Source organism: Chironomus tepperi, unplaced genomic scaffold, assembly GCF_022539635.2.
Source record: "Chironomus tepperi strain 1889 unplaced genomic scaffold, CSIRO-AGI_Ctep_v1 contig_376, whole genome shotgun sequence".
NCBI lineage: Eukaryota > Metazoa > Arthropoda > Insecta > Diptera > Chironomidae > Chironomus > Chironomus tepperi.
Window position 1 is genome coordinate 4,369,682 of NW_027226498.1, and position 24,879 is coordinate 4,394,560.

Sequence of the window (24,879 nt, forward strand, 5' to 3'; positions counted from 1 at the left end):
AAGGAAATCATAAGAATTTCAAAAATAAATTCATGAAAATGCTTTTAAATTTAGACAAGATGTTTTCTCGTGATTCCTTAATCTGATTAAAAATGTTATTCGAGGAAGTAAAGCGACTTAAAAAATATTTTTCAAAAAAAGTTTCCATCTTCTTTCTTTTGCATTTTTATTTCTTTCCCAAAATGCTTTGTGTGAAGTTTGTACTCAACACATTAGATGATATTGAAATAACATAACATATAACAATTTCTAAGAAAATATTTTTTTCAATTTTTACAGCTATGAAAAATTTTCAAGCTTGCTTCAACCCCAAAGCATAATTCATAACAAACTTATTTTAAACTCCTCTCAAAAATATTCATTCCAAAAAGAAACACAAGTTTATTTTTAATAAATTTTTATTTTTATTTGTTCCCCTAACTTCCGTAATCTTCAACTTTCGTTTTTATTTCAATTTTTTTTAATATTGATTGATTCTCTTATTTGTACAGACCTAAATTGTTATTATGATACTTTTTTATTGTGATAAGAAAATAATCTGAATTTAATCTTTTCGACCTTTTTTAACTTTGTAGGGCTTAGTGATTTCTTATTAATTTTTATTAGATTGTGTATTATTGTTTAATTCTTAAAAGAAGCATACAAGAAGGTTGATAAAGAAGGATTGAGCAAAGTCAATCAAGTTGGATTTAATTTGTAAAAATAATTAAATTAATTGGTCTGTTATCTAAAATGTTGTACAAAAGTATCAGCGGATACAGATGCTCACAGGATGCTTTAACATATAGAGTAACAGAAAATTTTATGGATAGTGAGAAATCTAGAGGAAAATCAATTTATTCCTGGGTTGAATGCGTAGCATTCTTAACCACCAGAAGTTCTCGAAGTCCCGCGACACAATCAGCCAAGAAAGTAAATAAGTAAGTACAACAAAAAATCAAGAAAATATCTAATTTCTCACGAGTAAGTTTGTAACGAAAACTGATAATAACAACAAATTTCTCTGTTCATTGACATTCAGCACAATCATAAAGATGAGACTTTACAAAAGATAACCTTCGTAAGTGCACAATTTTCGTGCTTTCTTCTTTTTATTTTCTGTAATCATTATAAATATTTGAGCACTTGTTTCTCTCAGCGTACATGAATCATTCTATGCTCAATGATTTAAATTTTTCTCTTAAAATCAATTTAAGTCAATTTGAGGGATATTTTCTAAACTTTTGTCTCACATTTAGATGCTACATCGAAAATATGACAACAAGGTTTGATGAAGAATATAACTTAAAAATTTAACAACTCATCAAAGAGAACAAGCAACAACATGAAATTTTTTAACGAAACGTTTTCTGTATGGTTTTAGAACAAAAAGAGCAGGTAGAAGAAACGACAAAAGGCGAAGTAAATAAGAAATAAAATCGAAGAGGATTTACCTGTGACACAACATAATAGTTTGAATAATATACGAGAGTAAGGTTCAGATTAGGAATATCAATGAGTTTTGTCACACATCTTTTATTTATTTAAATGAAATGTCATCCAAAATTCATAGAATATGTTGACTGATATGAAAAGATATTGAGATATTATTCAAATGAAATTGTTCTTTAAATTTCAAATATGTGCATAACATTTAGTTCATATTGATTGATACCTTACCCTTTCAAAACCTTTGTATGAAAAATTAAACAAAATATTATCAAGGCATTGACACTGGTCAAGAATCAAGCATATAATAAACATTCCAATCTTCCTTTCGTCGTTATTTCTCATGCTACATTTCAAATTTCAAGCTTACAAGCTTCTGATACAGTTGATTCCCCCCTTGTTTTCAACACAAGAGACAGCTAAAATGGTACAATTTGTAAAACAATTGCATAGTAATATTCATTATCGTCAAAATTTACGCCGTCATAAAGTATTAAAATTCAATGTGACACCATATGGTGACACATCAATGTTCTCACTCTTTACTCATATTGCAACAACAACAACATAAAAGGAATAAAAAATGAATAACAATAATAGAACATTTTTCAACGAAAAAAATGTGAGAAAAGAAATTTAAAGAGAATGAGTCAAAGCATTTGAGGCATCAGTCGGCTAGTGTAATTCGAAGTGTAGTGAAGTGATAAGTTGAGTGTAAAATGAAGTTTTTTATTTTTGCAATTTTGATTGCTTTTGCATTTGCAAAAAGTCCTCCTAAATGGGAGAAGAACTATTTAGTTAAAGGAATATTGTATATTCCATATGCTGAAATTGAAGAGCCATTTTCTGCATGGTATGATGAGACAACTGGGCGTAGTAGAATTGATTATTATGGAGATACAGTAAAAACATATCAGCTGGTTCATGAAGGTCAATACGGAACATCAATAAAAATTGCTCCAGTAACGACTGATGATTACGCTAGTAAGCAAACATGTCTACAAGTCAATGGAAGTTCTGAATATCATATCGGCGTTCAAGCTATTTTGCCATTTGTAAAAAGCTTCTCGCTTCTTGACACTGTTGATTGCAGTGGATTTAAGTGTGATCGCTTCCGTTTTGAAGAAACAATCGGAGAGAAAAGGAGTGTTTACACATTATGGGTTAGATATAAGAAATCTCCAAAATATCCATCATCATTGATGCCAATTCCAGTTCGTTATGATATGAAAGGATACAATACCTTACTCGGATCACACATCGATCATTACTATTTAATATACACTGACTACTCACATGAAGATATTCCAAATGAAATTTTTGAAGTTGAACTCGACAAATGTCAATCATTCCCAGGACCTGGCAACAAACACTTTGCAACCATGAATCCAATGATGGAATTTATTCATCCACGCAATGAAGAGCATGTTGATGATGAATTTGAAAGATTCAAAAAGAAACATGATAAGGATTACGAGACACATCATGAACATGAGAATCGTAAAAACATTTTCCGTCAGAACTTACGCTTTATCCATTCAAATAACCGTAAAGGCTTGGGATACTCCTTAGGTAAAATATTTTACGTTTTAATTTTTTGTTGTGCCTTAAAATTTATCTTATGCTTCAAAAAAAATCTTATTCAATTCATTTTTTCTTCTTTTTTATGTGACTCGTGCAGGTGTCAACCATCTAGCTGACAGGTAAATAGAACCTTTTTTGTGAAATTCTTTTTCATTTCCATATCCAATTTTCTCTTTTCACTTCACTAAACAGAACTGCTGACGAACTGAAAGCATTAAGAGGATTCAGATCATCAAAGGTTTACAATGGCGGTCGTCCATTCCCATATGATGTTGAAGAAGAAATGGATCATCTACCTGATCAATATGATTGGAGACTTTATGGAGCTGTGACACCTGTTAAGGTTCGAATATTTTTTGCTTATTTTTCAGTTCTTATTCTATTTTTGTTTATTATGAATTTTGTTTGTACGATGACTTATAAACAAAAATATGTCAAATTTACTTATCAGCAATTTTAAAATTAAACGAGTCGATTCCAATTACGCTTTACATGAAACAATCATATAAATGATTGACAGCTCAAAAATTTGGCATGATTCGATTTACTTGACTATATAGCAAGCAAGATTGCACAAAATTTATGTTGATAAAGTTCATTCTTACCTTTTATATAGACTTGATACTATCAAGAAACAAATGTTAGACATCATCTTAATTAATCTTCATAATTCTCTATCTTCTACTCAAAAATACAGGATCAATCTGTTTGTGGTTCGTGTTGGAGCTTCGGTACAGTTGGAGCCATCGAAGGTGCTTATTTCCTCAACAATGGCAATAAATTAGTAAGATTATCTCAACAAGCTCTAATTGATTGCTCGTGGGGCTATGGAAATAATGGATGTGATGGTGGTGAAGATTTCCGTGCCTATCAATGGATGGTGAGGATTAACGGCTATTCATTTGTATGAAAAAAGGCTTTAATTGCTTCCATTTTTTTATTTAGATGAAAGTCGGTGGTATTCCAACTGAAGAAAGTTATGGAAATTATTTGGGACAGGATGGTTATTGTCATATTAATAAAGCTGATCTTGTTGCACCAATTAAGGGATGGGTTAATGTAACTGCCAATGAGTAAGTAAACTTAACAATAATTATACTTTATTCTATTTTTTACATTAATTTTCTTGTATCTTTCAGTGAAAATGCCTTCAAAGTCGCATTGTTTAAGCATGGTCCATTGTCTATTGCAATTGATGCAAGCAAACGTACCTTCACCTTCTACTCGCATGGTGTCTATTTTGATGAAAAATGCGGTAACACAGTTGATGATTTAGATCATGCTGTGGTAAGAATTGCTCATGAATTTTGATTTAACTATTCAATTTTATTATTCATCTATCCTTAAAATTTTTTCAAGCTTGCTGTGGGCTACGGAACAATGAATGGAGAGCTTTATTTCTTGATTAAAAATTCATGGTCGACATACTGGGGTATGTTGCTCTTATTGTAAAATTTTTGTATGATACTCTATAAAATTTAATTCTTCATTTCAGGCAATGATGGATACGCTCTCATGTCTGCACGCAATAACAATTGCGGTATCATGTTGGATGCAACCTACGTTCTCATGTGAGGTGTGCTGAAATTGTAAAAAATGGACTGTAACTCATACTAATAATTATCATATAGAATTCTATTTTCATGATCACAAATGTGTAAATTTTTCGATTAAAATTTCATTCAACTAAATTCTTTAAAAATACCCATTTTAATTTAAAATGTTTTAAATTTCATTTTTGACTTTTAATTTAATAGTTGAGTTCTCACATGAAAAATATTATATCCGATTATCATGTTCATCATATCAATTTACAAACTTACAGATCATGACTGAATAAAATCATATTTTTTTATCAACATTATTTGAAAATTGTGTGATTCTTGAAGTAAAAACTTTTCATATACATTTAGATTCTTAAAGTCAGTTTCTGCACCTTTTGATCTTAAGGCCCTGTGCAAAATATTCTGTTGTATCACACCCTTTAGTGGGATACAAACTTGCAAGAGCTGATGTACTCTTACAGCAAAGCTTACCTTACTTGAAATGTTATGAAAAATTCCAAATGAAAATGACACAGAAGGTTTGAACTGATATAGGAAATTGAATTTAAATCAACTCTAATTCTCTGTTGATTAAATCGTATTTCTTTCTATTTCATCGAATTTGAGTTCATCTGACATTCTCTTCATTCTATGTAATCAAAAAAATGTTTGTATTTTTTCACTCATTATTTTAATGAAACAAATTTTGCCTAATTATGGAATTTAAATTTCATTTTAAAATTATATGCGAGCTTCTCTCCGAGAATTGACACTTGATAATATTAAATAAATTTAGCTCTCAATTTATATCAGTGGTAGGAAACCTTTTCTGTGCCACGGCACACCTCGGGGTAAGTTACGACCGAAACTTCACACGGCATGCGGTTCATGGCATTTCCATTTAATTGGCTACGCACTAGTGAGTCGAAGCACACATGTTGTCCACCACTGTTTTATAGTATGCTCTTTGCATTTTTTGGATATAGTTTTTGGTATGAATTTAATATCAAAAATATTTTGCAAAATAGAACATACCTCCATATTAGATACCTATATGTTGCGATTTTAACATGCATGAATTTTCAGTGTAAAAATTGAAATTGGCAAACCTCAGAGATGAACGCATGATGAGAGTTAGCTATGCAATAAGTGAACATTTTAAAAAGCAAGCAAAATCCATCAAACTGCTTTTTTCTCACTGTAATCAGTACAGTTTAAAAAACTGAATTATACAAAGTTAAATTTATGAAGTTAAGAACTTATATTTTATTAATTGTAAGTAACAGTCTAAATCAACCTTGTACTGAAATATTTTGCCAAAGACATGCAGGGAAAGGATTTGAGAAATTTTTTGTGTAAGCTAAGGATTTTTATTAAAAATCAAAAAAAAAATGTTTGAAAAACTCCCTGCTACGCCTTAAAATTTAACTGACGCCATTGCAATCATTTGACGTGATTAAATTTCAGCAATTCATGAATATTAATTATTTTAGATTTTATGGTCCCATCTCAGCACTCAATCCAGTCAAGATAATGTAAATTTGACAGAATCATCTTTTAGCCCAAATTATGAAGAAGAAGTTAAATTACAACCAAAAGCTCTAAATATCAAAACTGATGTCGAAGATAAATCGGAAAAATCACGACGAAAAATGGAAACATCACCTTTTGCAAAAATATTAACTGCAAGATACATTGTTCCTGTATTCAGAATAACTACTTGCATAAAAATTCGTTTATTGTATGGCAAGCTTTTACACTAAACCAGTGGTGGACAACCTTTTGTTTTTCGCTGCACTAAACTTAAAACTTTAAAAATTAAATGTTGATTAATATGACTATTTTTAATATAATATAAACTTTTTTCAAAAAATGAGAAAGTTTGAAAATTTCTTAATAATCTATAGTTAAATTAGCTTCATATTTGCTTCTCGGGAATATAATTTTACTATGTATAGATTTAATGCACGAGTAAGCTTTTAAATAATTATTTTTTTTTAGAATCCTCATGATAACAGTTTTGAAAGAAAAAAAAACAGAGAAAGACAAGGCCACAAAATTTGCAAAATCTATTTCTGCTGGTTCTCTTGTTCTTTATAGAGAGCTATTTAGAGATCTTTCTCTCTTATAAAGCACATTTCTTCAAAATAATTTTTTATTGAATTTTAAAATCTTTTTTTGCAATTTTCTCACTCTTTCATAAAGTTTTAACCCGCAGCAAGTTATCAATAAAAGTAATCAATCCTATTTGACCTATAAAATCTATACAAAATACTCAAAAATGATTCGGAAGTCATTTTTACTCGTAAGTATTTCTACTTCTACACTTTAGCGCTTTTTTGAAAAATAATGTTGCTTATAATTTCACTTTGACTGGGCGAGGCGTGAGATTCAGCAACCTATTATGGTTTGCTAGCTTAACATGTTTTTAATTTTAAAATCAAAGGTTTAAATCATAATATTTCTAGGTTTTGTTGAGCATTTTTACATCATCAATAACCATCGAAACAGATGAATATAAATTCCTGAAATGTTCAGATCTACAGCAAAATATTTGTGGAACACACGCAAAATGTTTTGATGATGAGAATGACCCAAAAGTGCAAGAACTTGGTGGACCATATTGTAAGTGTGACGCTGATGCTTATGGAAAACCTCCAAATTGTAGCTCTTATTGCTCAGAGACATGCAAATTTGATGAATATTGTGACAATACTGAAAAACTATGTAAAAATGGATGTAAAAGCGACGAGACTTGCATGTTTGATGAATATTGCTGCATGTTTACACGAGTATGTAGGAAAGGTTGTCAGTCGGAAGAAAATTGTGGTCAGGATGAATTTTGTAGTGATGAAAGTGAGGATTCTACAAAGAAATGTGTTAAAGGTTGTCAATCACATGATTTTTGTATGAAAGGTCAATTTTGTGATCAATTAAGTAAAGAATGTAAAACTGGTTGTTTTTCTGATGATGGATGTGATGAGAGTGAATATTGCAATTTAATAAATAACACATGTAACTTCGGATGCCGTTCACATGAGTATTGTCAACCAGATGAATATTGTCATGGATATGATAATAATGATGGCAATGGTTCTAGGTTTTGTAAAATGGGCTGTCGAACTGATCAAAGCTGCAATTTTGATGAATATTGTAATGTCGAAACCAAAGAATGCAGGAAAGGTTGCAGACCTGAAAGCTGTACTGAGAAAGAAATTTGTGACCTCGAAAGTCATGTATGCAAAAGTGGCTGCTGGAAGGATTCAGAATGTGAATTTGATGAGTTTTGTAGTCCAATAGACTCACAATGTCATAAAAGCTGTTTGAACCATTTTTGTGGTGAAAATTCCTTATGTACTGCTATAGACCACAAACAATATTGCTCGTGTATTGAAGGAACTTTTCCAACTAAAGGAATTGGATGTACACAAACAAACAACCCAGACGTTTCCGAATGGAAAGAATGTGAAGCATTTTGTGGTGAAAATTCGTCTTGCGAAATCATAGACAGCATGACTTACTGCTACTGTGCACATGATTTTGATAAGAATCCATTTATCGAATGTACTCCGAATACAGATGCGGAGCCGACTGAAGAATATATAATATCTGCTGCATGTATAGCTATATTGTGCACTGGATAAATTAACACAAAGTTATGTAACTCATTAATTGAAATCAATAAATCAAATAAAAAAAACTCAAACTAAAACTGTAAGTCAATACACAATTTCCTAGCCCTCACATTAATATGCGAAACAATCAATCAATGACAACAATATCTTTTCAGATATTATCGGAAAACAATCTGATTCATCTTTGTTTTATTGCTTGAAAAAATTAGCATCTAAGGCATTATAACGTAATTAGATAAAATAAAACAACTCGTGATGCATTTGGCTGGCTATCGAAATTTTGAATTTAAAAAAAATAAGGTACATTGACAAACTGGATGTAAACCCTATTGTTCCATTCTCCCAAAGGCCCCTTAGATCGAGTATGGTCGATAAATTCTGTATGAGAGTGTCTATGTGACTTGTATATGCACATCCATATGGACACCCTGTGCACTATGATTCAAACTTAACAAAAGTCGATTCACACAGTTTTATATAAACAAAGACATGAATTTCAGATACTCATCAGCTGACGAGAAATGCAATAAATATAAAATGTACTCAGCGCTACATGACAGTAGTCGGTAAATTGTAATGGTAAAATCATGCTTAAATTTTAAAAGCAACCCGAGTGGACACAGCTAGTCAATATCTAGTATTAGACATGATTCGACTAGCCATTTATCTTGCCAAAAATGTCTTGACAATATAACAAGACATTAACTAGACTTTAACTAGACATATGGAAAGTTGATTTGTAAAGAAATTTTTATGAAACCATATACTTCACAAGTGCAAGCAGAAATCACAGACAGAAATTTGTATGAAACCATATACTTCACAAGTGCAATCAGAAATCACTTTTATAAGTGCAATTTTTTTCTGCACATTTTTTTAATATGTAAATATGCAATGAATGGTGTGCACTTAACGTTTTTTGCCAAAGTGCATTAGTTAGTTACTATGTGACTTGCCGAAATGTTTTTATGACAGCATCGAACGTGTAATTGACTAGACATTAACTAGACATAAGTACTGTACATATGTCTAGTTAAATGGAACGTTCCAAATATGTCATTAGTCGTCCCTAAGTCAAGTTCCAAAGGCTAGTTCATTGGTAAGTAACTGGTAATACAAAGGCTAGTAAATGTCAAGTATTTAACTAGTTACGTGTCCACTCGGGCAATAGCTGCAGTTAAAGTTAAAATGACAAAACCTTCATCGATGGTCATCTCAATTAACGAACTGAGTGAAAAATTTCACCGTTCACTACAGTGGTGGACGACTTATGTGCCTCGGCACACTAAAATTCATAAAAATTCATTCAAACCTATTCCGTGTGCTGGTTTGGTCGGGGCTTACCTCAAGGGGTGTCCAAGGCTTGCCTCCATGTTCTACACAAAAAAGATTACCTACCACTGGTCTATGACTTCTCAGAATACAAATATTTTTAAAAATTTCACGAAGAACTCAAACAACTATAAATCACTTAGCACATCTTCTTGGTGTTTATTAAGTATAAAAAGTCAATAAATTTTATTTTCTTTGATCACAATATTTCTATCACTAGAGGTGATAAGGTGATATTTTTGTGGATAACTCGATATTTTGTGTAAACTTTAAGCGGAAGAAAATGTTTTATAAAATCTTAATACTGGTAAGTCTTTAAAATTAAATTAATTTGATTTTTTGCCCTGACAAGCTTCAATATAATCTGAAAATCATTGCAAATCTACAGAACCTTTGCATCTTTTACACAACTGTCAAGGCCGATACTTCACCAGCTGCAAAATATAAAACATGTTCAAGTGCTCCTAAAGACGTTTGCGGACCAAACGCAAAATGCTTCGATGGTTCAAACAGTTCTAAGTATTTAATTTATAACGAACCATTCTGCACATGCCTTCCAAATTTTTCTGGAAAGCCACCAAACTGTAAATCATTGTGCCCAGCCGTATGTAAGGATGATGAATATTGTGATGTAGATAATAAGGTTTGTAAGAAAGGATGCGCTACAATTGAAAGCTGTAAAATTGGTGAATACTGTCAATTAAAAACAAAAACATGTAAAGCTGGATGTATAGCCAGTTCTAATTGTAATACAGATGAGTATTGTGATCCTAAAAATAATGTCTGTAAAAAAGGCTGTAGAACCAGTTTAAGCTGTAAAGATGATGAATTCTGTGTAGCAGCAAGCAGACAATGTAAAAAAGGCTGCAGATTTCAATCAAATAGCTGTAAACCAAAAGAATATTGTGACGCAACCCGCACCTGTAAACCTGGATGCAATTCTCATTCTGATTGTGCACCAGATGAAGTTTGTAAAAGTGATCATAAATGTTTTAAAGGATGCGTCAGATCACCTTGCGGTGAAAATTCTGATTGCTCAGTTGTTAATAACAAATATTATTGTACATGCAAAACTGGCTTCTACCCAGAAAAGGGCAAAGGATGCAGAGCTATACAAAAATCTGATGTGATTCCAAAAGATGAGAAGGATCTTGATTGTAAGAAATACTGTAGTGAATTTGGATTGTGTAAATTGAACAACAACAACATTAGCTGCTTTTGTCCAAGAATATCATTAGGAAATCCATACAATGATTGCAAGCCAAAAACTTCTAATGAAAAATTACCATCTAATGATGTCCCATTGTCTGCTTTAAGCGCTTCAGCTAAAAGCACATAAATTGGTGTGCTTAATTTAAGCAGTTTGAATTCATGATAATTGCTTTTATGTTTCCAAAAATTTTGAATAAAATTGCTGCTTACAGATTTTAACAAAATATGTTCCATATTGACACTACATTTTCAGGAGTCTTTAAATAAACTTAAAAAAAAAAAAAAAATAAACATTAGCTTTGCAGACCTTAAGGTCCATAGCTGCGCGTTTATATGCGTTTCAAATAAACTTATTTTAAATAAACTTATTAATAAATAAGAATTATTGATTGACACTACAACAGTTCTTAGAAGAACAAAGTGAATTTTCAGTTTCAACATCGAAAAGTTGTTGTCTAAACTTACAATGAAATTCAATCAAAAAAGTTCTTCTCATTTAATCGTTAAAAAAATATTTGAATTTCTACTTTAGTTGCTCAAAATTTGAGCAAAAAAGCTCTATCGGAAAACTTCTGTAAAAGTTTGAATTGTGTTTGTAAACATGAAAATTCATTAATTAACAAGAACGTTAACGAAACACATCTGCAAAAGGTAACTAATGGAAATAAACACTTGTTAAACACTTAATCAATCATATCATTAACAGAAAATTCATATCAAGGACAAAAATTGATGAAAATTTAGCAAAAATGTGGGAAATTGTGAAATTAGCAAAGTCTGAAAATAAGCGAGAAATTTCCATTAATGGACAACAACTAACAGAACTATTAGAAGAAAACAATGGAAATATTGACGTTAATTTATTTAAGTTGAACCAGCTAAACTTGCTAAGATTATCAAATTCACCGGTTCTATGTGAAATTAATGGAAAATTGAACGATTTAAGTCAATTGCAGTCACTTTTGTTGTTTGGCAATAAGCTTAAAGTATTTCCTGGTAAGTGTTAATCTTAAATTCACTATTTAAATAAATAAAAATTATTTCTTTCTAGAAATTGATCAACTATTGAACCTCAAAAACTTGGATCTTTCGAAGAATTGCTTAACATCCGTAGATGTAGATTTTACCAGTTTAACACAGTTGACAACCGTTAATTTAAGTGATAATGAAATCTCTGCATTTAACATGAAATCGTCTTCCATACATATATTGAATTTATCGGTCAATAAGCTTGAAAAATTTCCTGAAAATCTTCCAACTTCCTTAACGGAACTGAATTTATCCAAAAATGAAATTACGGATATTCCTGAGGACATAAAGCTTACAAATCTAAAATTTTTTGATGCATCAGAGAACAAAATTACTGCTGTGCCAAAGAGTCTTGCTGCTATCAAGATGAAAAGTAAGTTCTTTATGTCAATAATTATGAAATCATGATTTAAACTATATTTTTTTTTTATTTCAGCATTGAACCTTAAGCAAAATTCATTAAAAGATCGAAAGCTTTTTAAATTAATTGATCAAAATCAGTCATTAAAAGCAATCATGGATCATATTCAAAAGCTGGGCATCAGTTCTGAAGAAAGTGCCAAATCAAATCAAAAAAGCAAACAGAACAAATCCGAATCAAATCCAGAGCAACGAGAAATTGTCATTAAAAAGTATGACGAAGATTTCAAAATTGAATATGATCAATCAGTAAAGGACGTCCGTGGTTTCATTTTGTGCTGTTTGGTTAGAAATTTGCAGTTCAATGCTAGTACTTTAAAGGATTTCCTTCAATTTCAAACCAAATTGCACGATACAACCTGTAAGAAGCGTGAATTGGCAACAATCGCAACGCATGACTTCAAATTAATTCCGTCAAAGCATTTAAAGTATGCAGCAAAATGCAAGGATGAAATTAAAATTCAACCATTAAATCGAGGTGAAAAGCTGTACAGCGGTTCTGAGTATTTTGAGGCTTTGAAAAACGAGGCTGAAGCATTTCGTAAGGAAAAGAAACGATCACAAGTCACTGGAGTTTACAAGTTCCTTCAATTACTGGAAGATAAAACTGATTTTGCATTTTTAGAAACAGATTCTCATATATGTCTTAGCCTTCCACCTCTCACCAATTCTGAAAATTCTAAAATGTCAGTAAACACGACACAATTATTGATTGAAGTCACCAGCCATCACAACGCAGCAATTTGCAGCAAAATAATGCAGGAATTGATAACAAAATTAAATGAACTAAATCATGCGATTGGAAATAACACATTGGAATTACAGCAGGTCAGAATTGTTGGTAATGATGGAATATTGAAGACTTTATATCCTTCAAAAATTGATCTGAAGGATCTTGAAAGTGATTTATTAAAAATAATACGTCCATAAATTGAAGTTCATTTATTTCAAAAACCCGGAAAATGTGAAAGACATACAAAGTACAGATTGGATTTATTATTAAAAAGTTTTAGGAATGCTTCTGGGAATTTGTAATTCTTACTTTTGTCCATTAAATAAAACTGTCAGACTAAAATAAAATCAATCGTCAGATTCAAATGCAATGAAAATATTGCTGCTTAAATAAAACCCAAAAAATTTCACAAATCAATTCCCAAAAGCCTCCTAAAATGACTCCAAATCTGCCAAGAATTTTGTAAACACAAAAAAATAAAAATGCAATAAAACATTCATCCTTAATCCGATGAATCTGAACGCCTTCGCCTTTTCTTCTTGTCAGAACGTCTCGATGATCTCGAAAGGGACCTTCTTCGCTTCTCTTCTTCCTCCTTTTCCTTTTCTTTTACAATTATTTCCAATACTTTCTTTGCTTCCAATACTCGACGCTCTAAATCCTCAATATCGGTCTCGTTGTATTTCATCTTTGGATTTTCATCAATTTTTCTTGTATTTTCGACAATTTCTTCTGACTTTTTAGACTGTTGTGGCGATATTGATCTCTTTCGATTTGAATTTCGGTCTTCAGATCTACGTCTGTTATGGCTAAAATGAAAATGTATTGGATTTAAAAGTATGCTGAAGAAAATTTATTTACAAAAACTTACCGGCTTCGGGATTTACTTCGACTTCTTCGTCTTTCTCTGTCCCTGTCATCTCTATAGTTCCTATTTCTACCAAAATTATCCCAATTTCTGTTTCTTTCTCTATCATCGCGACGGAATCGATCAAAACGATTATTGCGATCAAAATTTCTTCCGTCGTTTTGTTTCTTTCGGTAGTCAACAAAGTCTCTACGATCACGATTGCGTCTGTCAAAATCCTTAGAACGTGATCTGCTACGTCTACGAATATTTCGGCTACGATCTGAACTTTTTGACTTTTCAATTCGGCGAACATTTGGAACGCTTTCTTCCTTATTCTTATCAATATTATCTGATTCTTCATCAATGTCATCAGCTTCATAATCAAGTTCATCGTTAATTGATTTTTCAGGTTCTTTTGTAAATTCAATTTCAACTCTTGCAGCTGTTGTCTCTTGGCTTAATTCAAAGAATGACTTTTTTCCATCACCACGAGAAATTGCTTCATGTCTCTTTTTTCGTTCCTCTGTACGTCTTTTAATTTCATCCTCTCGTTGCCGCTTTTCTTCTTCCAATTTCTCAAAATCTGAAAATTTTATCAACTTTCGTGTTGCTGCTTTCCAATGTTCAGGCGTAAATGAACGAGAACGTGATCTTGATGGTGTACGATATCTAAAACTTCCACGACCTTTTATCACACGACCACTTCGTGATTGAGGTACATAGCGCTTAGACCAGCCAAAATTTCTTTCACGACGATTTTCATTTCCATTTCGATCCTCACTGCGTCTGTTTTTGTCATCATCCTCACGAGGTCTTTCAGATCGCATCAGAAATTTATTATTTACTTCTGGAATTTCCTTTGGATCGATTTTTGTGACTGAAACTAAAGGATTAAGACCTTCTGTCTCTGATTCTAATTCACCTTCCTCGATTGACGACTCAGCATTACTAGAAGAAATTTTACATCATTTAATATAATTTGATTTTTAAATAATTCATTCAAGACTTACTCTTTATGCTTTGAAGCTTTTTTGGATTTTTTCTTCTCCTTTTTCTTCTTTCTTTTCTTTTTCTTCTCATCTTCTGAAGACGAGTCGCTGGATGTGCTGTCAGATGAGTCACTTACTTCTATTTTCTTCTTTTTCTTTTCTTTTTTCTCTGAAAAACAATTGATAAAAATATTTTCTGGATTACTTTACAGTACTATTTTAATGGAGTATTATTGATTGCATTAATTATTAATGATTTCAACCACGAAACTCAAACTGTTCATTTTCATATACACTCAATTGCTTTACACAGTTGAAACTATATTTAAACAGCTTGTCACGAGTTTCATAATTGCCAGACTTTTTTATTGCATGAAGTTCTTTAAATTATAAGTAGTAGATGATGTGTCACTTTATCACGCTTATGATAAGCAAATGATGAAAATTGATATTTTTTAGAAATTTGAAATTAAACTAGTTTAAGTCTAAATTTATAAATGAACTTTTTTACAGCAGACTTAATAGAAACATCTTCAATATTAGACTTGTAAAGTCTTGTGTAGTTCTAATAAAAACAACTGGCCATTGAGAACGATTGCCACTAAGTATACATCAGTAATGTAATCATACAACTGAAGATGAATATATAAACTTACCTTTGACCTGTTTCACTAATTCACCGCAAGATTTAACCATTGCTTCGTCCAATGGTCTCGAATTTCGATCAACTGGCAAGTTTTCAATTTGTCGTACAACGTCCTGTCCGCTTATAACTCTCCCAAAGACAGTATGAATTCTACAAGTGGAAAATGAAAAAAAAAGTTATTATTTTAATAAAAATCGATACTCAATTAAGTTAAAAGGACTTTAATAGATCAATTTGAAGTAATTTTTATTCACTTACCCATCTAAATGACTGGCAGGGGCAGTTGTTCTATATTATGGGAGATAGAGAATGGGAACAAAACGATAGAAATCATTCAATAGTCAAAATATTTGTATGGTTGTCTCTGGATTGCTTCAGTCAACTGGCTTCATTTTTTGGCTCACTCACATAAAAAATTGAGAACTATTTGTGTTCTTTCCACGATTTGCCATACTTAAAAGGAATGGCTTATCATGTTTAAGGGACAAATTTTCATCGTCGAATGTCTTCCCATAGATGCTTTCGCCGCCAGTTCCATTAGAATTTATAAAATCGCCCGATTGTACCATGAAGCCTTTAACAACACGATGAAAAATAATTCCCTAGATGAAAAAAATTCATGCATTAATAATCAGTTAACTAATTGATTGACTTTTTACACGAATATAAATAATTTATAAATTTATACCTTATAGTAAAGCTGCTTTTCATGGACTTTTCCAATTCCTGCTTCTCCGGTACATAACTGTCGAAAATTTTCACTAGTCTTTGGACATTCATTAGGAAATAATTCAAAAATAATCCTCCCAGCATCGATATTATTGATTGTAATATCGAAAAAGCAACGCGTTTCACTCATTTTTAAGAAAATCAATATTTAATCACAATAATTTCGTAAATTGATTTGGTACATTCGTTATATCACTCACTACATTAACTTGTACTTAAGTTATACATTCAACACACGATAGAATTAAAATAATTGTGTATTTCTTGGTAAAATTTAAGAATTTTTTTCTTTTCTTATTAAATGTTTACAAAACGCGACTTTTCATTCAAACTCGTCGACTGTGATTTAAAATTTTATTTGAATTTTTGTCAGTTAAAAAATTAACTTTCTAATGATAAATTATTTTATGCCTTTAGATTCCCAATGAAGTAATGAATGAAACATATGAGCATAATAATTATTTTATATATAATTTTAGTTTCTGAAATAGTTTGTTGAAATGAGAATTGAATCAATGAAACAATAATAAACTTATACGAGTTTAAGGGAAATTTTTTTTAGACGAAATAAAATAACCCCTTTGCTTTAACGTTTTTTTTCTAGACATTTAGACATATGTTGCACAAATAATTTTAAAGGTATTTCAAGCATTTATATGCAGCTTAAGAACCAAAAATAGTTTAATTAAACTTAACGGTGATTAGAAAAATCTAAAATTTAACATTCTGTCATTTTTGGATGGATATTTTGGGTTGAAGGAAATTCAAAATTATTTAAATATTGCATGTTCGTTATTAAAAGCATACGTTAAGTGTTCTTATTTTATTATTATTAAAATTATGTAAATAAAGATACATTTAAGTTTTAATCTTTAAAGCCTAACTTCATGTATGAGCAAATATTTTAAAATGAAATTTTTTTGCAACTTTTCCCATTATCCTTAATTTAATCCACAGTAAATGATGAAAATCATTAATAACTGTCTGCAACAGATTCTTATACTTATTATGTAATTCAATCAAAATTTAAAAGAATTTTTTGAATATATTTTACAATTTTCATAACCTCAAAACTCCAAAAAAATGTCAAAATTCATAGATTTTCGATTCTATAATGGAGCAAAAAAATTTCAATAAATTTTCCCATCACATCTATGCTGAATATTTTACCGCTTTTTTATTTCATTGATATTATATCCTTATAAATGTGTATGAACAGCAAAAAAGCACATATTCGTATGATGTGAATGTAGATTATTCGGGAAATTTTTTCATGATTGTATTAGTGAGCCGATGAAGATGAAAAGGCCGAAAAGCTCTGTCGAAAGAAAATTTTCCTTCAGAAAAAAATTGGCAGTGAGAGAGTTTAGAAGGAAAAAGTGATGAACTTTAGTGAAAAAAATAATTAATTCATGATAAAACTGTAAAAAACCTTAAAAACTATAAATTTTCTTATAAAACTATCTTTAGACAGCCAATTTAGACTCTTTAAAGTTAAGATTAACTAAATTTCTTGACAATTTTCGATCGAAATTCGAAGGAAAGAAGAAAAGAAAAAAATTATGTGAATGGAAAAAATTTCATAATTTTAAAAGTGGTGTTAAAATTGATATAAAAAATTGTGGAATTTCGCTTGAAATTTGCCTATGAAAGTGTTTAAAACATCTAAGGATAATAAAAAGTAATGAAAATTAAGTAAAAAGCTTCATTATGAAAGCTTTTCATCTTTTTTTTTTTTGTGAAAGAAAAAAAATTTTCATGACAAATTTTCTCCATCAAATTTAAGGAAAATTTCCACTTTAAAAAAATACATAATGCAGATAAAAAAGTTCAAAAAATGAAATTTTATTGAGGAAGGAAAAAAAGTCGTCTAAGTGAAAAAAAAAAGTTTCTCGAAAAAAGGAAAAGAAAGAAAGAAAAAAATTCTACGAAGAAAAGCAAATCGATGAAAATTCTTCATTGTGTATGTGTATGTGTGGGAACAACCATGTTTGCTTTAACCTAGAATAAGAAGAAACTGAAAGGATAATTAGAATATGCCAGTTTTTATGCGCTTTTCTCCGCTCACAAAATTCGACTGTAGTTCTTCTATCTCTCTCTTCCGTTTCCACTGTATTGGCTCTTTCCCTTCATCCACCACACCACCACCTCACTTCAATTCTCTCGTCTCCCCACAAAATTATCACAATTCAATAATTTATTTATAATAATAATAATAATTTTTTATTTCATTTATTGAAATGCTTTTACTGATAAAAGAAATGATTTAACACAAGGATATACAGTACAAAAATTAAATATTTTTTATTGTGAGGAGAAAAAAAATTCTGACCCACCCAAAAAAAATTCTTTTTCTCAAATTTGATCGCTTTAATAGCAAATTTAGTGATAAAACTTACTGTCCACATGATCATATTGGTCTAAAATTAACTTCATTACAAAGGACATTTGAGCAATTATGGAGAGAAAAAATTATTTTCAAAAAGTATTTTCAGTGAATGGAAAATCCATCCTTCTTATTATTCATAAATATTTCCATCCATCATCATATCGATTGTGACAAATGGAAGAGAAGCGTAAAAAAGCTCAAAGCTTGAAAAGTTGACTGAAGTTTTTTGGGGTTTATTGTTACAAAAATTGTAGTAGACTGATATTAACCTCGATTGACATAGGTACAATGAATAGAATGGATAATTTTGTGATTTTGAGCAGAGCTTGAAGACAACTTGGGTTTTTACGACTTCGAGCTCTGTTTTGATGAAGATAATTTAAGGATAAGGAAGTATTTATTTCCAACGATTAGACAATTCAGCGTTTTACATAATTTATAAATAGGAAACAAAATTTTAAGACTCATTCTTAATACCTCCTTTTTTTATACCTAAAGGACACCACTAACATATAAAAGCGGAGTTCGAAGTCCATTCTAATTTTCTATGATGTTAAGTCGATTTGAGACAATATTTCCATACAAAACCTGAGTAGACTTCGAGCTATGTTTAAAACAAAATAAAAAAAAATACCTAAAGTCAAGTCTAAAAAAATTTAACCGCTAGAGGCTCTGACCTTTTCAGTCACAAACATTCAAATTTCACAGAAATAAAAAACGCAAGGAATTGAGTTCAGAACTCAAACTAAATAGGTGTGATTCTGAGAAATTATTCCTTTGGGTAATGTTTTAATAATTAGAACTTGATAAAATAAAATGAAATGACAGCCACATGCCATTCTTTATTACTTGCTAGTTTCCCTGTAGCTCTGATATTCTGAATAATTTTTTCCACTGTGTATGAATTAACTCCGCATAAGAACTGAACATGCTCACTAGGTACTATGTGATGATATCATACAGTAATTTGTATATGAGAATGTTCATTAACTGATGAATGTTGAATTGCTCACTATCGATAAAAAGTTGAGGATATTCAAAAAGAAATTGATCAAATATTATATTAAAAATATTTTTAGTCAGAATGTTTGATTGCGCAGCTTTCAGAGACAAATCCGTATACAAATTGTCATCTAATTTTTACTTCAATTTTCATACTAAATCGTAAATGAGGTTAAGAACCAAAGATTGAAATAAAATTTATCAATTAAAAACAAATGAGATGCCACTTGCTTATTAAGTTCAGAGGAAGTGGAGGGGATCTGATTTACACAATGAAAATTCCTAACGCAATAAGTAAACGGCCCCTGAGCTTGTACGTAACTAACTAATTTTTAATAAACTACTGAAATGGGTCAACAATTTAGGATTTGCTACTTTTTTCACTAACCATGAATAAATTCACAGTTTGTGACTCACAAAAATTTGAAACAGAATAACATAAACGTGACTTTGCTTGAAAAAGAAAATTAGTAACAGTTGAAACTGAAACGGAAAGAAAAAAAAGGAAACGGAAGTTGAGAGAAATTCAGAAAGAAGGTAACAATCTGCTTAGAAATGAAATCATGCAAAATTTTAACTCTTCTATTTTTTATCAAGCTGCAAACACTTTTGGCAAACTTAATCAAATTTTGGCTTTTTTGGAAAGAAAAAAATTAATTCTTTTATGTGTTTTTGATTAAAATGTTGAATTTTAATGCTTAATTTTATTATTATAGTTTTTAAATATTTGCAAGCGACTTTGCTTTTGAAACTCTCTCGAGTGGACAACTTGGCACAATATCTTATAAATAACTAGACCCACGGTCGACTACTGACATTTTTCTCAGAATGTTCTGTGAAATATTTCATTTGTCGACTGTTGGTCTAGTTATTAAATAGAAGTTATGTCAAGTTATTCACTCGGATCTATTAAGCTTTTTTAGATTTTCAATAAAATCTAAATTATATTTCTAATATAAAATTTTCGAATTGTAGTTATGGATAAGATACAAAATTACTGAGCTTTCAATTTCTATTTCTGTTTGAAATACAAGCGATTGTTAAAAGAATCTCAAAACGCTTAGCAATTATCATGCAGGGAAACATTTTTATTAGATTTAAGTATAATTTAAAAAAATTTAGGTATTTTAAGTTTTAAAATTAAATTGAAATTTCTACCATTTTATCATGAAAATTCAATCATTTTTATTTGTAAATTAAGTATCTATATTCATGTATTATCTCCCCCAAAAAATCCCTTTGCTTAAAAAAATGAGAATTTTTTGTTGTTGTTCCTTCCCAAATCAATCAATCATCAAAAATACCACTACGTCTACTATTCTTTTATTCATACCCAATGTTTCATACTGCATGGTTTATTGTTATGCTCAAAAGTATCTAAAAAATGAATAAATCATAATCTTAATTTTTTTTCCTTCATTCCTAAAAGATCTTTGTGGAATTTTTTAAGGCTTTCATTTTGACCGAGATTTGAATGCTTGTGACTTGGGGTTTCTTATTTGAGGCTACTTGCAGGATATTTAAATGAATAAAGTTCAAAGCGAAGAATGTTTTTCGATTTTTTTCTATTTATAAACATTTTCTTTGAATTAATTCCTTCAAGGTTTATCATGAAAATTTTGCCCTTTTTGGAATAAAATTAGGATTAATTTATTTATTTATCTTCTTAAGGACCATTAAAATTCCAGAAAATTTACTTTGAAATCATATTTTATAAAAATGATTCATTTTAATGTCAACTTATACACAGATAGAAAAAAAAATTCACATTCGGACATGAGAAAAAAATATGTTTATACGCAATGAAATACTGCAGTATGATAAAATACTGTGGAATGCTCTACGTTTTCTTTTAAGTGGGGAACAATAAATTAAAATTTTTATATACACTTAATTAGTTTTAAAAAGATAATGTAACAGATAAAGAATGTCAAATGCTTTACAAGTATCATTAGACATGAATTTAGCCTTAGACTAGATTTAAAGAAATTCGACCTCAGATCGGAGTCAAGACGGTTCGGTCCCGGATCTGTCATTTCTAAATACTATTTTACCTTTTTATCGAAAACATGATATATCACGAGAATATATACATTTCATTATGGTTAGCTTCTGGATCAGTATTAACCTGTTTCATTCCTGATTTTATACTTAAAAAAGCCGAAAAGCGCACAACGTAAAAATGTCTGAAAATCAAGTGCTAGGCAAATTTTAACTCTTACCTGATTTCATCAAATCTGGTCGGGATTTAGATTAATTCACTGGCTTGAAGTTGGATTTATCTACTCTTTGTGACTTCATTTAATTTTATCAGCTTACATATAAATTTACATTTTTCATCAAGAGCTTAAAATTCTCTAATTAATATATTATAAATTAAATTTGCAGAACCACAACTCTATAAATCCCTACAATTTCACAATAAATATTAATTTATGTCTCTCAATTTTCAACATTATCTCTACTCAGCACTTTATGTAATTGTTATTTCTCTCCTTTCTTGCCTTGCTTTTATCTTCAATCTAATAAAAAAAATTGTGTATAAGTAAACCTTCTTATGATATGAAAACGGTGAGGGGTAAAATCCCCGAAAAATATTATTCCCACAGCCCAGCGGGATTAAAACCCCGAAAACCGCAAATTTTTATATGTTCCCTGCGGGATAATATTCCCACTTAGAAATGTACGTGGGATTATTATCCTGCCGGGAAAATATTAATCCCACATATATTTTCAAGTGGGATTTTTATCTTCCAGGAAGATAATATTTCCACTTACATTTCCAAGTGGGAATATTATCCACGTGGACCACGATTAAAATCCTGGTTTAACTTAAATCCGGGAATTAAAAGAGTCCTTGTGGATAAAAACTCCACTTGTATTTTCAAGTGGGGTTTTTATCCTCAAAGATTTTCATGAAGATAAAAATTTCGCTAAAGTCGGTGGCTAAATGTTCGCTTATTTTAGCGAATATTGTAGTATTGTAGAAGGTTTAATTCCAGATTTAGTTCGTGGAAGTGACTTAGACTCAACTGGATCTTGTGTTTATGGTCGAGGAAGAGACTAAAACTCTACGCGGAAGAATTATGTCAACAATACTATTTGATGGATAGGTAAGATAAGAAAGAAGTCAGAAAGGATTGAGGGGAACACTTGGCTGGAAAAGCGCAAGTTTCTGCTGACTGTGGTAATATTAGGGGCCACTTTCTTAGAAAGCTTTACGATGAGACCCTCTTTCCAATCCTCTATGCACTACTCTAGGGACCAAATCTAATCAAAAAATGGCTTGAGCATCTTTCCCGTGGCATTTGCATCCACTTTAAGAATTTCAGAAGGAATAGCATCGCAATCTGCTACCATTTTCAGTTTCTTGACTGCCTCAACTATTTCTTTCATGCTTGCTGAATTCGTCTTAATTGGAAAAGCTTGGGGAATGTCGATTGTTTCAACAACTGTTTTATCTCTTTGTTCCTTCCTCAAAGTGGTCTCTCCACCTAGCAGTCTGCTCATCAAAAGTGAACAAGACTTTTCCCTCTTTTGATTTTATTGGCGCCTGTTTTCTTACTGAATGTCTACCAAGCTCTTTAATAGTATTACAGTGGCCGCTAATATTACCACAGTCATCAGAAGCTTGCGCTTTTCCAGCCAAGTGTTCCCCTCAATCCTTTCTGACTTCTTTCTTATCTTACCTATCCATCAAATAGTATTGTTGACATAATTCTTCCGCGTAGAGTCTTAGTCTCTTCCTCGACCATAAACACAAGATCCAGTTGAGTCTAAGTCACTTCCACGAACTAAATCTGGAATTAAACCTTCTACAATACTACAATATTCGCTAAAATAAGCGAACATTTAGCCACCGACTTTAGCGAAATTTTTATCTTCATGAAAATCTTTGAGGATAAAAACCCCACTTGAAAATACAATTGGAATTTTTATCCACAAGGACTCTTTTAATTCCCGGATTTAAGTTAAACCAGGATTTTAATCGTGGTCCACGTGGATAATATTCCCACTTGGAAATGTAAGTGGAAATATTATCTTCCTGGAAGATAAAAATCCCACTTGAAAATATATGTGGGATTAATATTTTCCCGGCAGGATAATAATCCCAAGTACATTTCTAAGTGGGAATATTATCCCGCAGGGAACATATAAAAATTTGCGGTTTTCGGGGTTTTTATCCCGCTGGGCTGTGGGAATAATATTTTTCGGGGATTTTACCCCTCACCTATGAAAACTAATAACTATAAACTTAAGCCGCAATGGCTAGGAAAAAATTAAAAAAAGGCTTTTTTGCTTTTATGTGCAACAATTTTTATCTTGAGCTCCTTTTCATCTCTCTCGTGGTCCCCTCATAATCTCATTTCATGTATTGAGCGTTTAAGTAAACGTGATAAAAGAGATTCTGCGACAAAATTATTATCTACTGTTACTGCTTCTCTTTATATTTTATCCTCTCTCTCTCGTTTTATCCTCGCTTCTTCTTCAATTTTGTACCAAATATAATGAAAAATCAATTCGGTACTTTTTCTTAGAAGAAATTAGGGCTTTCACATGCAAGCCCGTTTGAGGTTATATTTCATTTTAATCAGAGTGTGGCCGCCTAAATTTGATTTATTCGACATTAGACAGTCGAAAAATTAAGCTTTTCAGATTCTGAATTTAGATTTTTGATAATAAAAATGGCTTTTTTCCAACTCTGCTCAAATTTTATAGCACAGAGTATACCAAACAAAGCTAGCCACAATTTGTGTGTCGCGAATACTAGAAACATCGTCCGAATTCGAATAGACTTCCCTTGGAATTGCATCCGGGGAGTTAGGGTTAGTAAACCGACACCCCAATCAATACGTCACTGCTGCTTTTTCGCTGCCAGAAACAGTTAACATTACTTCTCAAACAGAGATTGATGACTATTGAAAGTTAGACTATTTCATTAAATTTTGTTCTTATGATTTCATGTATCTTAATTTAGTCCATCATCATACTATACTTATCTACCACAAAATCACATTCACAATTTTCTAAACTTAGATGTGCCAAAAAAGAAATCAGGCAATATTTTAAAGGAAGTGTTTTTTTTTTGCTTTTTTTGTCATGATCTACTAAAGAGAAAATTGGTTTATTTGTGTTTGTGCAGTTCCTTTCATCTTCATGCTTTCTCAGTCATCTTTCTCTCATTTCGTTTCTTTTAGTGCTAATGCATTGAGTTGTATGTCGTACATATCTATAGCTGTAGGATATTATGCTTGTATGTTTGCGTGAACAAATGTTGGAAAAAAGTCACTGAGAGTTTTTTTCATGACTTTATTCCTGCTTTTTTTTTATCCGCATAGTAATTTTCCGTCTCTGCT

At 30.9% G+C, this 24,879-nt stretch overlaps 6 protein-coding genes across 21 annotated transcripts in view; 5 read left to right on the forward strand and 1 right to left on the reverse strand.

Moving 5' to 3' along the window:
• The first annotated feature begins 2,085 nt into the window (after positions 1-2,085).
• Positions 2,086-4,876, forward strand: CtsK1 (C1 family peptidase 26-29-p). Its single transcript, XM_070647663.1, has 8 exons — positions 2,086-3,000; positions 3,110-3,131; positions 3,205-3,355; positions 3,710-3,892; positions 3,958-4,085; positions 4,152-4,299; positions 4,372-4,444; positions 4,508-4,876. Exons 1-8 carry the CDS (start codon positions 2,148-2,150, stop codon positions 4,585-4,587), a joined length of 1,638 nt encoding a protein of 545 aa, XP_070503764.1. The 5' UTR covers positions 2,086-2,147; the 3' UTR covers positions 4,588-4,876.
• Positions 4,877-6,665: 1,789 nt separating this feature from the next.
• Positions 6,666-8,261, forward strand: LOC139096115 (uncharacterized). Its single transcript, XM_070647750.1, has 2 exons — positions 6,666-6,861; positions 7,025-8,261. The coding sequence occupies exons 1-2, from the start codon at positions 6,838-6,840 to the stop codon at positions 8,198-8,200; spliced, it is 1,200 nt and encodes a 399-aa protein (XP_070503851.1). The 5' UTR covers positions 6,666-6,837; the 3' UTR covers positions 8,201-8,261.
• Positions 8,262-9,687: 1,426 nt separating this feature from the next.
• On the forward strand, positions 9,688-10,959 carry LOC139096105 (low-density lipoprotein receptor-like). The gene is made up of 2 exons (XM_070647742.1): positions 9,688-9,830; positions 9,912-10,959. The coding sequence occupies exons 1-2, from the start codon at positions 9,807-9,809 to the stop codon at positions 10,860-10,862; spliced, it is 975 nt and encodes a 324-aa protein (XP_070503843.1). The 5' UTR covers positions 9,688-9,806; the 3' UTR covers positions 10,863-10,959.
• A 313-nt stretch (positions 10,960-11,272) lies between these two features.
• LOC139095913 (leucine-rich repeat-containing protein 47-like) lies at positions 11,273-13,438 on the forward strand. The gene is made up of 4 exons (XM_070647459.1): positions 11,273-11,386; positions 11,442-11,731; positions 11,787-12,137; positions 12,201-13,438. The coding sequence occupies exons 2-4, from the start codon at positions 11,485-11,487 to the stop codon at positions 13,112-13,114; spliced, it is 1,512 nt and encodes a 503-aa protein (XP_070503560.1). The 5' UTR covers positions 11,273-11,386; positions 11,442-11,484; the 3' UTR covers positions 13,115-13,438.
• Positions 13,112-16,463, reverse strand: Moca-cyp (nuclear cyclophilin protein Moca-cyp). Its single transcript, XM_070647458.1, has 7 exons — positions 16,091-16,463; positions 15,811-16,004; positions 15,661-15,690; positions 15,413-15,552; positions 14,778-14,925; positions 13,789-14,715; positions 13,112-13,726 (listed from the first exon to the last, which is right to left on the reverse strand). The coding sequence occupies exons 1-7, from the start codon at positions 16,259-16,261 to the stop codon at positions 13,420-13,422; spliced, it is 1,917 nt and encodes a 638-aa protein (XP_070503559.1). The 5' UTR covers positions 16,262-16,463; the 3' UTR covers positions 13,112-13,419.
• Positions 16,464-17,517: 1,054 nt separating this feature from the next.
• Positions 17,518-24,879, forward strand: part of para (sodium voltage-gated channel paralytic) — a 62,961-nt gene continuing 55,599 nt past the window's right edge. For 7 of the 16 annotated variants that reach the window (XM_070647472.1, XM_070647467.1, XM_070647473.1 and 4 more), the window contains exon 1: positions 17,519-17,812. The gene's annotated coding sequence lies outside the window, so the exon portion shown is untranslated. Of the gene's footprint in view, positions 17,813-24,879 lie in introns of all 16 variants that reach the window. The other 9 variants (XM_070647466.1, XM_070647479.1, XM_070647477.1 and 6 more) reach the window with 3 other exon arrangements.

Excerpts from the sequence above, each read along its gene's own strand:
- CtsK1 (XM_070647663.1), top strand. The coding sequence starts at position 2,148 with ATGAAGTTTTTTATTTTTGCAATTTTGATTGCTTTTGCATTTGCAAAA. Across the intron at positions 3,356-3,709 it reads GAGCTGTGACACCTGTTAAG|GATCAATCTGTTTGTGGTTC; the intron begins GTTCGAATATTT and ends TCAAAAATACAG. Across the intron at positions 3,893-3,957 it reads TCCGTGCCTATCAATGGATG|ATGAAAGTCGGTGGTATTCC; the intron begins GTGAGGATTAAC and ends TTTTTTATTTAG.
- LOC139096115 (XM_070647750.1), top strand. The coding sequence starts at position 6,838 with ATGATTCGGAAGTCATTTTTACTC. Across the intron at positions 6,862-7,024 it reads TTCGGAAGTCATTTTTACTC|GTTTTGTTGAGCATTTTTAC; the intron begins GTAAGTATTTCT and ends TAATATTTCTAG.
- LOC139096105 (XM_070647742.1), top strand. The coding sequence starts at position 9,807 with ATGTTTTATAAAATCTTAATACTG. Across the intron at positions 9,831-9,911 it reads TTTATAAAATCTTAATACTG|AACCTTTGCATCTTTTACAC; the intron begins GTAAGTCTTTAA and ends GCAAATCTACAG.
- LOC139095913 (XM_070647459.1), top strand. The coding sequence starts at position 11,485 with ATGTGGGAAATTGTGAAATTAGCAAAGTCTGAAAATAAGCGAGAAATT. Across the intron at positions 11,732-11,786 it reads TAAGCTTAAAGTATTTCCTG|AAATTGATCAACTATTGAAC; the intron begins GTAAGTGTTAAT and ends ATTTCTTTCTAG. Across the intron at positions 12,138-12,200 it reads TGCTGCTATCAAGATGAAAA|CATTGAACCTTAAGCAAAAT; the intron begins GTAAGTTCTTTA and ends TTTTTATTTCAG.
- Moca-cyp (XM_070647458.1), bottom strand. The coding sequence starts at position 16,261 with ATGAGTGAAACGCGTTGCTTTTTCGATATTACAATCAATAATATCGAT. Across the intron at positions 14,716-14,777 it reads AAAGCTTCAAAGCATAAAGA|TAATGCTGAGTCGTCAATCG; the intron begins GTAAGTCTTGAA and ends AATTTCTTCTAG. Across the intron at positions 13,727-13,788 it reads CGAAGTAAATCCCGAAGCCG|CCATAACAGACGTAGATCTG; the intron begins GTAAGTTTTTGT and ends TTTTCATTTTAG.